We start from the raw sequence: 14,053 nt of genomic DNA, 5'->3' as shown, positions 1-14,053 counted from the left end.
CCAGAGGCCAAGCCAAGTGGCCAACCGATCCCGGCCAGGACAAACTGACTGCCACACTGAAAGCAGCGCTGCCCGCTGACCCCTGGCTCACCAACAATAAAGGCATCTTAATGATGATAGATGGACTAGCCTGGAAAGGATCCAAAATATATGTTCCTGCTAGTTTGAGGCTAGAAGTGCTACAACCCAGCCATGATGCAAAGTTAGGCGGCCACTTTGGATTCCTAAAAATGCTACACCTCGCCAGATGGCAATTCTGGTGACCTAAGATGAAAGCAGAAGTAGAAGACTATATAAAAAGCTGTGCCACCTGCGCAGCCATGAAAATAAGGCCGGGGAACCCCCTGGGCTACTGCAACAGGTGGCAAGCCCCAACCGACACTGGGAAGAAATCTTAATGGATTTCATTGTAGAGCTCCTAGAAAGTGGGGGAACACAATAATCTGGACAGTCATTGATTTGTTTTCCAAGCAATCCCACTTTATTGCTTGCTCAGGGTTGCGCATGTGCGAAGAAAAGGAATGGCGGCTAGGCTTTTTCGTCTCAATACGATCTGGCAAAAAAGCGCTGGGAGCCCCTGGAGCCGGTTTCTTACTGCTTTTATTGAGGTCCTCAGGGATGACTGACATTCAGGGGACGTGTGCGGATCGAAAACCGAGGGGAGCTGAAGCCTTTCATCAGCCTAGGACTCCAAAATCCCCAGCACGGCTTGGCGATCTCAGCGGCAAGAATGGCGGCCCTGTAGTGATGACGGAGGCGGTTCCAGCGCTGCGAGGTCTCTCAACCCTTCTCTTACAGCTCTTACAGCTTGGTGAGCATTCTTTGACTGTGTTGGCTGTGTTGGCCAATTATTGCCATCTTTTAGAAAGGGAGAGATCGAAGAGGGCTTCTACTTGGATCAGGCGAATCGGGCGGCTGGCTGAGTGCGCCATGGTCGTAGCCTTTTCTGGATGCCCACCCCTCACATTTGGCTCAGTTTTTCCATCGATGCTACCTCTTTCATCAGCGCTGCCCGTTCCATCAACGCTGCCTCTTATGCCAACGCTACTTTTTCCATCAATATAGCTCCCTCCATCAACACTACTACATCAACTCTATTTTCTGGTCGGGAGACCCAGCAGAGCCACTCTGGACTGGACTGAACATGAGACTATCGTGCCAGGGAGGGGGTAGCTGGCTCGGATGGCGCCAAAGGGGATCGATCGGCAGGCTTCATTGTCGCCATTACATCCCCCCCCAGGCGCCCCTCCCCTCCGGCATCACCTCAACGGCTTGCGGCGACCCTGCCGGTCTTGTTCTGGCTTCCTATTTATTTTTACGAGACTGGAAGGAGCCTGTGGATTTCACCAGTTAATTATCAGCATTGGGGAGTGGAGTGGCCAATTCACGCAACGCTGGATGGCGGCCTTGGACGGAAGGGGCGGCGGATTTTACTTGGTGTCTTTGCGACCATCCCCCCCCGGCTCTACTCGATCAGGGCCTCTTTGCAGTGCAGCCCTCCCCCGCCTTCCTCTGCGATTGCGGAGCCTCCTTCCTTCTTCTACCACCTTTACCATCTGGCTCTCTCTGTTTACTTTGTTTACAAACTTGGTCTCTCGGACTTCCAGATCTACGCCCCTGCTCCTTTTGTTGCGACTACAGCTGCCCACCGCTACCCCAAGAATATTATTCCAACTATCAGGGACATCATTCCATCTGCCCTCCATTTTACAATCACCCACCCAACACGGTTTTCTTTTTGGACCTTTGACTTTGGGTGCTTCTCAGGACTTGAGGAAGGGAGAGGGGAGGAGCAGCTCTCCCTCCTCCTTCCGCACCATTGACTATCTTAACCATACTTGCGCAGTGCTCCGCACATTTTAGGAATGTAGTGTGAATGGTGTGTCTGGCTGATGTTTGTACCCACCTTTTTAACCTCATATTGTTGTATTTTTTGTGTTTAATTAACATACGTGGGGAATGCATGGATGAGTGGCTTTGTATGTGTGAGAGGATTGAGAGTACAGCCTGGTGCCTCCTCCACTGAGTGCTATTGCAGAAGTGGCAGGGGGCCCAGGCCTACCTCCTGTCCCAGAATGAGTGACAAAAATCGCCTGCCGGATGGAGCGGAGGCTGTGGGAGGGGATATGGGGTCTACGGGTGTGGGGGTGGGCCAGAGCATTATGGTCACTATGGGGAGAGGCAGGTACGACGGGAACTTCAGGGCTAGCCATTACCGGGGACGGAGGGTTCGCTACGTCACAGAGATCCCTCCTTCCGGCCCTGCTAGTTCCACTCCAGGGCCAGATGGCGAGAACTGTCAGGGCCCTGGTCTCAGGCTGTTGTTGCTAAATGCCAGGTCTGTGGTTCACAAAGCTCCCCTCGTCCAGGACCTAATTTTAGATGAGGGGGCAGACCTGGCATGTATTACTGAAACCTGGCTGGGCCCGGAGAGAGGAGTCCCCCTCACTGAAATGTGCCCAGAAGGATTTCAGGTGCTTCATCAGCTGCGACCCCAGAGAAGGGGTGGGGGAGTGGCTGTCATCGTCCGAAGGTCTTTAGTTCCTCGTAGGATCCCTGCTCCGGAGCTTGTCGGGTGTGAGTCCCTGTTGATGAAGTTGACCTTGGTGGTCAAGTGCGTTTGTTGCTAACGTACCTACCTCCCAACAGCATTGCAACAGCCCTCCCCTCGCTCCTCGAGTCAGTAGCCGAGTTGGCAGTAGAGTTCCCCAGGCTTATGGTTCTGGGGGATTTCAACCTGCCTACACTTGGTGAACGCTCTGATGGGGCGCAGGAGTTCATGGCTTCCATGACAGCCATGGACTTGACCCAAGTAATTCGGGGTTCGACTCATTCAGCGGGTCACACGCTTGACCTCGTATTCCTCTCGGAGCAGTGGAGACATGATCTAGAGTTGAAGAGCATTAAGATCTTGCCCTTGTCATGGTCTGATCACTTCCTACTGAGGCTTGACTTTCGGAAACCAATCCCCCACTGTAGGGAGGTGGAACCGATTAGCTCCTGATGGACCCTTTGGGATTTCAGACGGCGCTTGGAGAAATACCTGACATTCTCATCCACAATCCGGTGGAGTCCTTAGTTGCTGCCTGGAATACAGCGGCGGCGCGGGCTCTAAACCGGAATTGCACCTTTGCGAACTCTCCGAGGCAGCGGATCCAGGAGGGCCCCTTGGTTCACCGAGGAACTCCGGGAGATGAAGCACCAAAAGAGACGCCTAGAGTGCCGCTGGAGGGCCAGTAAATCTGAGTCAGACCGAGCACTGATGAGAGCCTTTATCAGAGCCTATCTCGTGGCAATACGGGCGGCGAAATGTTCGCATTTTGCCGCCCTTATTGCATCCGCTGAATCGCGCCCAGCCGCCTTGTTTAGAATAACCCGCTCCCTCTTGAAAGGGAGGGATGCGGATGACCCTTTACAAGGTAGAGCTGAGGAATTTGTTCAGTATTTAACGGATAAAGTCGCTCAGATTCGGACAGAGCTGGACTTCAATTGCACAGTACCAGCCGAGGTACCAGGGGAAGGTCTTGAGCATACTTTATGGATTGAGTTTCAACTTGTCTCTCCTGAGGAAGTGGACAAAGCCATGGGGGCAGTGAGTGCCTCCACTTGTATACTGGACCCGTGCCCCTCCTGGCTGGTCTCGACCAGCAGGGAGGTAACATGCGGCTGGATCCGGACGATAGTTAACACCTCTCTCCAGGAGGGAATTTTCCCGCTCCTCCTAAAGGATGCAGTGGTGAGACCCCTCCTGAAGAAACCATCTCTAGACCCAGCCATTTTGAGCAACTATCGTCCAGTCTCCAACCTTCCCTTTGTTGGGAAGGTTGTTGAGAAAGTGGTGGCCTCTCAACTCCGATGGTCCTTGGATGAAACCGATAATCTGGATCCCTTTCAGTCGGGCTTCAGGCCTGGTTACAGCATGGAAACTGCTTTGGTCGCGCTGATTGATGATCTCTGGCAAGCCAGGGATAGGGGTCACCCCTCTATCCTTGTGCTCCTTGACCTCTCAGCGGCCTTCGATACCATCGACCATGGTATCCTTCTGTGGCGGTTGCGAGAGGTGGGAGTGGGAGGCACTGTCCTTCAGTGGTTCTCCTCCTACCACTCGGACAGGTCGCAATCGGTGTTGGTCGGAGGGCAGAGGTCGACCCCAAGGCCCCTCAACTATGGGGTGCCACAGGGTTTGGTCCTATTTAACATCTACATGAAGCCGCTGGGTGAGATCTTACGCCGGCACGGGATCAAATACCACCAATATGCGGACGATACGGAGTTGTATCTGTCCGCCCCGTGCCAACTCAGCGAAGCAGTAGAAGTGATGTGCCAGTGCCTGGAGGCTGTTAGGGTCTGGATGGGAGTAAACAAGTTGGCACTCAATCCAGACAAGACCGAGTGGCTACTGATGTTCCCTCCCAAAGATTGGCCAAGTATTCCATCTCTCAGGATGGGGGGTGAAATTATACCCCCCTCAGAGAGGGTTCGCAATTTGGGAGTCCTCCTGGATCCCCAGCTGACTTTAGAACACCATTTGTCAGCTGTGACCAGGGGGACCTTTGCCCAGGTTCGCCTGGTGCACCAATTGCGACCCTACCTGGATCGGGAGGCCCTTCAGACAGTCACTCACGCCCTTGTGACCTCAAGACTGGATTACTGTAACGCGCTCTACATGGGGCTGCCCTTGAAGAGTGTTCAAAGACTAGTCCAGAACGCAGCTGCGCGAGCGATCGTGAGTGCACCCAGGTACACCCACGTTACACCTATCCTCCGTGAGCTGCACTGGCTACCCATTAGTCTCCGGACTCGATTCAAGGTGCTAGTCGTTACTTATAAAGCCCTACATGGCATCGGACCTGGGTACCTGAGAGATCACCTCCTGCCAATTACCTCCCATAGACCGATCAGATTGCACAGACTAGGCCTCCTCCGGATCCCATCTGCCAGCCAATGTCAGCTGGTGACTCCCCAGGGGAGAGCCTTCTCTGTTGCAGCTCCAGCCCTCTGGAACAAGCTCCCCGTGAAGATCCGGACCCTTACTACTCTCCCAGCCTTCCGCAAAGCCACGAAGAACTGGCTGCTTTGGAAGGCTGGGGGGCTGTTGAAATAGCCAGCCCCACGGGAACTATGAATGTTGTGTATTTTAAATTGTTGTTTGTCTATTTGTCTATTTATCCCCTTCCTTTGTTTATTGTAAGCCGCCCGGAGTCCTTCGGGAGTGGGCGGCATACAAGACCAATAAATTCAAATTCAATTCAAATTCAAATTGCCATCAGCAAAGAAGCTAGTGAAGCTGTTCGTCAAGCATATCTACCGCCTGCATGGAGTACCCCAGAGAATCATCTGTGACAGAGGAGTCCAGTTCACCACCCAGTTCTGGAGGCATTTCCTGAAGTCCATTGGGTCCACGCAAAGACTCACTCAGCTTTCCATCCGAGCACGAACTGAGCAGCAAAATGTGTAAACACAATGATCGAAAAATACATCCATTGTTATGTGGATTTCCAACTGAACAATTGGTCAGACCTGCTACTGTTTGCCGACGTGGCGTATAACAATGCTGTTCACAGCAGCATTGGATTAACACCCTTGCAAGTAACCAGTGGCATGGAATTTGTCCCTATGCATCAATTGTCCAGAGAGCCCCCCTCCTTAATGTCTTTGACTGAATGCATGGACTTTCTCAAAAAAGGGTGGGAGAATACCAAGAAATCCCTGGCAGATGCAGCGGAGGAATATAAAAAACAGGCAGACAAGCATCACTCGTTTCAACTCCCCTTCCGTGTGGGAGGTAAAAGTTTTTCTATCGACCAAATACATATGGTTGAGGATGCGAGCAAGAAATTAGGACCTAAGTTTTTGGGTCCTGTCCCAATAGTTAAAGTAATTAACCCAGTGACAGTTCAGCTCAGCCTTCCCAGAATTCTAGGGAAAATACACCCCGTTTTCCATTGTAACTTGCTGAAACCTGCAATTGGGTCTAGACCTCAGACCCAACCACCCCTATAGTAATACAAGGAGAGACTCATTACAAAGTGAAAAAAATACTAGACTCCAGATTGTATAGGGGTCGTTTACAATATTTAGTGCATTTGAAGAGATACCCTTTGTCTAAGGCTACATGGATAAAGAGTTGGAATGTGAAAGCTGACATATTAGTTAAGCAATTCCATGACAAATTTCCAGATAAGCCAAAGGGGTGAAGAGGTGGTTAGTTTTTTTATGTTAACCCCCTGCATTATTCTCATTATAGATCACACTTGTCTTCTGTCAGGCCTGGAAGCCATAGTTTACTTTTTGAATTTCAGGCATGCCACACTTGGGAAAATCCATTTGAGAATGAGGAACTCAGCAACCTAAAGCAGACGGGCCGCCCCGTCAAAAAGCACATCTGTGAATTTAGGAGTGTCAGAGGAAGACTACCACCTTTACCAGAGTGGCTATTGGTGCATTTTTTTCAGAACAAGCCTGGACAAGCAAATTGCCCAGGTAACTGCATACTGTGACATCCCAAATCAACTCTCTGAGTGGTTCCAAGTAGCAACAAAAGTCGACAGCGGGCTGTGTGCCAACGACATGACAAAGCAACCGGACACATAAGAGAGGGGTCAACCTGACCTGAAACCACCCAGCCAGTGGGGAACCACAGCACCAAAGCAGGCCCTGAGATCAGCCCTCCCTCGAAGTCCGCTGAAATGCTACAGATGCAGGAGTATGGGCCACATGGTAGCTGCATGCCCAAGCCCCATCCCCAAAACCAAGGCCAGACCAGGGCACGACCAGAACGAGGGCCCAAATGGACCACCAATATGTCTGGGAAAGCCCTCCAGGCTGCAGAGGCCCCTTCTCCCTCAGGTGAAAGTGGTGGAACCCCAAGCAACGACAATCAATTGCCCGAATCATATGACAGCGAGAATGAGGGAGAAAATGACCCAATGGTGAGTGAATCAATTCACCCTTTCCTTTTTCCAATACACCTCACAGTCCCAAAAACAGGAAACTAGGGGGATATTCAAGCCCTAATAGACTCAGGCTTCACAAGGTATTTGATCAACCTAACCACAGTCCTGAAACTGGGGATCAGAGCAAAAAGACTGGCCCGCCCGATCCGGTTCGAGCAGGTCAATAGGTCTCTAATGGAAGGAGCCTATGCCGCCCACATAACTGAACCAGTGAGGCTAGAACTAGCGGATCACTGGGAAGTAATTCGATTCATAATAGCCCCCAAAATAACAGACACAGTCATACTGGGACTTTCCTGGCTAGACAAATGGAGACCAACCATCTCGTGGCAAGGCGGTACCCACAGACTTAGGATATCAGCCCCTCCCAACCCCTCCGACAGAAACACCACTGGCGCTGGAAACCACCCAAAAGAGCCCACAAGAATAACTGGCAACCACATCCGACAAAACTCCAGAGGCCGAACTGATTCCAATGGAATATCAGGACCTCACAGAAGTATTCAGCGAGGCCAAGTGTGATGTTCTGTCTCCCCACAGGGAGACAGACTGTGCCATCAAAATCTGCCAAGAGGCATTCAAAACACTAAAAGAAATGTTTGCAAAGAAGCCGGTGCTAAAGCATCCTGGTTCCGAGCAACCGTTCATGATCCAGGCAGACACCAACGACATGGCAGTGGGAGCAGTGCTACTCCAAAGAAATAGCCAAGGAAACTTACAAGCCTGTGTCTACAACTCCCGCAAACTCACAGATACAGAGAGATGATGGCCCGCATGGGAAAAAGAGGCTTTCGCAGTGAGATGGAGATGCCTGTTGGAAGAGGGGCAGAAATCGTTCGAAGTCTAGACCGACCACAAAAATCTAGAGGCACTTAGGACCCCACAGAAGCTATCACCTAAACAAGTCCGATGGGCTCAATACTTCAACCGTTTTGATTTTGTTTTAAAGCACATTCAAGGGGGGAGGAACTTTCTAGTTCTGATGCCCTCTCCCACATGCCTCAGTACAAATGCAAACAGGTGCACATAGTGGACCCCATCATTCCCTCTACCCAAACTGCTGCCCAAGTGACCACCAGATGGCAATGCCGTGACCGGCAAGACCAACTCGCAAACGACTTAACCACGAGGTTCAAAACCGAACTGCTAGCAGACCCCTGGTTCTGAAACAACCAACACATCTTGACAAAAAGAGATGACCTTGCATGGAAGGGGGTGAAACTCTACATCCCAGAATCCCTATGTACCCTAATTCTCCAGAGGAGTCATGATGCCAAACTGGCAGGCCACTTTGGGTTGCCAAAGACTTTACACTTAGCCCGGAGGCAATTCTGGTGGTCTGGCATGAAGAAAGATGTAGATAGTTACGTGAAAAGTTGCACCATCTGTGCCACAATGAAGAGACGACCAGGAAAAACCCCTGGACTACTGCAAACAGTAGCAGAGCCAACGAAGCTGTGGGGGGAGATCGCAATGGACTTTATAGTAGAGTTGCCGAAAAGTAGGGGAAACACGGTGATTTGGACTGTAATAGACGTGTTCTCCAAACATACCCTGTAGCGGACTACCCTCGGCTCACAAGCTGGCTAAACTGTTCCTGAAGCATATTTACCGACTGCATGGAGTACCTCGAAGTATTATCTCAGACAGAGGGGTCCAGTTCATGGCTAAGTTCTAGAGGGAGTTCCTATGGTCCATTGGATCATCTCAGGGTCTTAGTTCAGCTTTTCATCCTAGCACCAATGGGGCAGCAGAGAGACTGAATGCCATGGTGGAGTAGTACCTGAGGTGCTACGTGAACTATCAGCAGTCCAATTGGGCAGACATTTTATCTTTTACTGAGGTTGCATATAATAATGCTGTTCACAGTAGCACAGGACTCGATGTCAGCCTCTGTTTTGCTGCTTGCTTTCGTCTGCCATTGAAACGGGGAGGAGGGACATGGTATTTGGGTGGGGAAGTATCAGTACAAGAGTGACTGTAAAAAGGGAGTTGTTCTCACCACCTACTGCACATGCTGCAGATAGAGGATTTGCCGTCAAGGCCAACTGTCCAGCATGCCAACCTGATGATGCTTTTTGAAGATGTCTTCCACATGACATCTGTGGGATGTGCAGATTGGACTATGGGATGGGATTACCAGGGGGAGAGGGTTGGGTCACATATTGATATCTATGATTACAGGCGCTTTTGCCTTAGATCTTGCTTTGCTTAGCTGCTATCTACTCATGACCAGTAAAAGTACTCTTAATTCTGCAAAATAGAGTTGAGTGGTTTCTTTCTTGGTTACTGAGGGAGCCCGCCTTGACACTCATGCTATTCAAAATAGTGAGCGGTATGGACTTCATCCCAATGCCTGAGTATCCAAAGGATCCCCCCTCCTCAGTCAACTTGGCTGATTGGATGTCGATGCTGAAAGCGACCTGGGAAAATGTCAAAAAGGCACAGACTAAAGCAGCACAAACCTATAAGAAACAGGCAGATAAACAGCGGGCTCCCCAATGGCCATTCCGGGTGGGAGAGAAGGTTTACCTCTCCACAAAATAGTTGAGATTAAAACTGCCTAGCAAGAAACTGGGGCCGGTGTTTATGGGACCATTCCCCATAGATCATCAACCCAGTCACAGTGCAATTGAAACTGCCTCGATTGTTGGGGAGGATACACCCAGCATTTCATAGTAGCCTCTTAAAACCCGTGATTGCATCCAATCTGAGACCATTACCCCGGGAGCCCCCAGGCCCTATGGTCATAGGGGGCCAAACCCATTATGAAGTTCAATGAATCCTGGATTCAAGGTGGCACAGGAAACAACTCCAATACTTAATCAAGTGGAAGGGCTATCCCTTATCAGAGGCATATTAGGTGTAAAGTTGAAATATCCAGGCTGATCGCCTTATAGCAAAATTCCATGTAGAAAATCCAAGCAAGCCTGGGAGGAGGGACACATCCCTCAGTTATACCTTTGTACTCAAATTGCTTTGTTTTACACAGGTCGCTTTCAGAAAGTGAGGGGAGCCAGATGTCAATGTCTAAAGCATTTCCATGACTACTAACAACTTTAGAAGGGAGGAAAATTCCATGTATACTTCTGGCTAGAGTAAAGTCTCATATACTTGTAACTGGGATATGGTGAATGTGCATGTCCAGAACCCTGCTGCAATGTCCTGTTGGCGAATGTGATTGATGATGTCAGGCAGAGAGGAGGGGACACAGGGGTAAAGTTCAGACGCCATTAAGTGGGATTTAGTTTCAGCTCCACAGAAGTCCTAATGTTAGTCCTAATAAATGAATGGGTTTTTTTTGAACTTTGTCTCGAGGCTTGTAAATTAATTAGGTCAGCTTCACAATGTATTGGTATAGATAAAACAGACACAACAGATAGGTAAAAAAATGTAATGTGTTGCAAAGATGTAAAGTTTGTACAAGCAAAATAAAATTTATATATAAAAAAAATGCATGGCACAACAAAGGAGAACAAACCCATCTGGACTAGATTCAGCAGTCCCTCTGCATTTAAAAGACAAAGGCCACTCTTTTGAAGACAGCAAAGTCCACATTTTGGACAGAGAGAACCTTTGGTTTGAAAGAGGGATCAAATAGGCCATCTATGTCAAACTAGAACTGCGGTCTCTCAACAGAGGGGGAGGGATGTGACATCATCTATCTCCAACCTACAACACAGACCTTTCGACATTTCCAAGAAGGCCTCCCACCCATTTGCATCACTCAGGTGACCCTGATGACACAGATAAACCTTATGATGACCTTAATGACTTGTTAAAGAATACAAATGACAGCTGTCTGCAAAGAGTATAAATCCTTCCATTCCCCACCATCTATTCAGAGCTGAAGAAGCTTCTTGGATGAGAAGCAAAATGTCTTCAAAAAAATGACAGAAAATCCAGTTGCTTCTTAAAAAAGCATCTTTTGGACAACCATGACCTAGATGATTGAGAATATCCATAGACATTCAACTATCCTTTAAGTAAAGCAAAGCAATGAAATAGGAAATATTTCTTTAATAAATAAAGCTGCATCCATATGTCTAAATAAACTGGAAATGTTCACTTGGTAATTTACAAATATTTCTATGAGTTATCGTGCCTGACACTCCCCTTGGTTTCTCCTTCTGGCTGCAATTACCTGCATCCTCTCTGAAAGAATCTCCACCAAAAGCTCATCTGGAAGCACGCAACTCATCAGACCATAATCCCCAATTCCACTGGCACTGACACTCAGGCGTCGCTGGAGGGGGGCGCTGGGAATAGGGCTGGAGGGTACCTGGGAAGGCAGTTGAAAAATTAACAGACCAGTTAGGAACTAACGTTAAAAAGTGTGGAAATTCACTTTTTGTAGTTAACAACTAAACATTTTACTTTGCCATAGTATCTGTTTTGCCATATATTACAAGATGCTATCTTAATGATTTATTACTTTTTCTCTTTTGGTTATAGAAGAACAATATTTCAGAAAGGCCCTCAAAGAAAGGAATGCGGAAGTGGGGACACAGATGAAGCAGTGTTGTAATGTACTTCAAATGTAGAAGATATTAAACATATTAAACATATCCTTTTCCAAATTAATTATAGGATTTGGAGGGGAAAATGATTAAAACTGTTAACCAATTGTTTTACTGCTTTTAGAAATGAAAAAAGGAGAAAGTAGAAGTGTAAAGGCTAAAAATCAATGAAAGCATTTGAAAATAGGATGGCAGGAATCAGGTTAGAAACTGCAATCCCAGGGGATTTGAAATCATAAATTTAAAGACACATTTAAATTTTAAAGACTAAAAAAATTAAGCCTTTTCATAATTGACTATCAAATCTAAATGTAGAATTGAGAAATTAAATTCTGGAATAAGAAAATCTAAATTAAGAAGCATCCACAAAGAATAAGGTTGACCAGACTTGCTGATTTTACTAGACTTTTTTCAAAAAAAAATTGTGTTGGTGTGCAAGGACACCAATGGACTGATGGAATGAATGTAAAGTACCTCTCACTGGCAGACATTATATATCAGACATAGTAAGGAGTCCCAAAAAAGTCAGAAAGGAATTTAGAAAAAAGACTAAACCAGGAAATGTTCCAATCACTTGATAGATGAATAAAAGAAAACTTCTACAAAGTAATTGTTGGTATTTAGATGTCATTCAGTCTGTCAACCAGCACTTTAATCCTTAAGCACAGCTGACCTAACTATCTATTTCAAATTGCGGGGGGGGGGGGGGGGGGGGGGGCGGAGAAGATGAAGTTTCAACTGAGAGCTGGTATTTGGAGGTATTTCTACTACTTCGTGAACTGTCATACAGGCAGTCCTTGCTTACTGAGTACTCATTCAGCAACCATTTGAAGTTACAATGGAGCTGAAAGAGACTTATGACCAGACTTCAAACTTGTTACGGGTGCAACATATCTGCATTCACTCGATTGTGCTTCAAGCATATGGCAACCAGGGCTCATTCCCAACAGTGCCTCAGAGAAGTGAACCTGGCAAGCAAGGTTAAGGTGCAGTCACAGGATGTCATGCTCAATAAGCTCCCAAAGATTCATTTAATGACTGTGCCAGTTCTCAATGGAGTTGCTGGTCCAATTATAGTCAGTATCTGTTCATGGAACTGGGTCTGATGGATTTTTCACCTGGGATCCAGGCTGATCCGGCTGCTGTTGCTGCTGCTGCTGCTGTTGTTGCTGCTGCTGTTGCTGCTGCTGCTGCTGCTGCTGTTTCAGGGACAAGTGGCTTTCCAACTTTCCTTTGGCCGTGGCAGTGCTTCCTCGGTAGCCCCGGGAAACGTTGGAGAGGGGCCCTGTCTTGGACTCGGAGCTCTGCTGGCTGCCATTCGAGGTGTGCTTGGCCAAAGCATCGATGCTCAGCCGGGTGCCCAGAGCAAGTCCCGGCTGTCCCTCTGGACCTTGGAGGAAAAGTGGGGAGGGGAAGAACAAAGCTAAAGTATTACTGTATTTTTCGGAGTATAAGACACTCCAGAGTATAAGATGCACCTTTCTTTTTGGGGAGGAAAATAAAAAAAAATCTGCCGCTGCCTACAGCATCCATCGGTATTTATCTGGCTAGCATCCTACAGTGTGTAAGAGAGTGCATGACTTGAAAGACATGGTAACAAGGTCAGCTAATGAATAGGCATAGCAAGTAAGTCAGCCAATGAGGGCTGTTTGGAAACTGAAACAGTATTTGCTGTGTGAGCAACAAGGATATCAACAAGGAGCCTGGGTGTGGCTTAGGTTAACTTCTGTACAAAAGCTGCAAACTAGTCTGCAGCTCTGAAACTGAAGTTAAACTCCTCTCCTCTGCTTATGTTTTGCTTGCATTTACTACCACATTGGAAAATCTGCTTTTGGTATTGTATATTTACTTTACTTTATTTACATTATATATAAAGAGAAGTTATTGAATCCTGCTGAATCATTTACTTGTGTGTGCTTTCTGGATGTGATTGCTACTGCAAACTCTGACACATCATTGCAGCAAATAGCAAATAGGTCAGCTTCAGCAGCCTGATTCAGCACGAGCAGCTGATTGGTGGGTGGATCAGCCATCCTCAATCAACTGTTCCAGGCTGCAGGGATTGCCACAGACCGTTGCCGCCTCCGTGCCTCATGTTTTTAGCCTCTGCACGTCGTGTTTTTGGGCGGTTCCAGGCAGTGGCGATGTGCTCTGGTGATCCCCGCAGCCTTGAAGTGGTCTGAAACAGAGCTTCAGGAGGCTGAAAATGCAAGGCATGGAGGCAGCAATGTTCTGTGGCAATCCCTGCAGCCTTGATCAGGTCTAAAACGTGACGTGCAGAGGCCAGAAAATGGCCGATGGGTGGGGGCCGGTGGGTGGGCGGGGCTACATTAGGTGTATAAGACGCACCCAAATTTTCACCCTGTTTCTTATAATCTCAAAAATACAGTAATTAGGTTTTTATTTCTTATTTTGCAACTCCCCTGCAAAAAACAAATCTCCTCTGAAGAAATGCCCTGTTGCAGCCATGACCCACTTCCACATCATTCTATTATTGACCCACATCTTTGTGCTTTAAAGAAGGAAAGACCCCTCACACACACTCACATCTCATTAGGACCCTATGGATTGAAATAC

At 47.9% G+C, this 14,053-nt stretch overlaps 1 protein-coding gene across 1 annotated transcript in view; it reads right to left on the bottom strand.

The window, feature by feature from the left end:
* Window positions 1-14,053, bottom strand: part of HYDIN (HYDIN axonemal central pair apparatus protein) — a 269,552-nt gene that overhangs the window by 96,100 nt on the left and 159,399 nt on the right. Inside the window, exon 42 of the mRNA XM_032231077.1 lies at window positions 11,101-11,238. Coding sequence (XP_032086968.1) covers window positions 11,101-11,238 — 138 coding nt within the window. The remainder of the gene's footprint in view (window positions 1-11,100; window positions 11,239-14,053) is intronic.

This window comes from Thamnophis elegans, chromosome 14, assembly GCF_009769535.1.
Source record: "Thamnophis elegans isolate rThaEle1 chromosome 14, rThaEle1.pri, whole genome shotgun sequence".
Taxonomy (NCBI): Eukaryota; Metazoa; Chordata; class Lepidosauria; order Squamata; family Colubridae; genus Thamnophis; species Thamnophis elegans.
The sequence above is the reverse complement of the archived record's forward strand: the minus strand, read 5'-3'. Positions and strand labels throughout refer to the sequence as shown.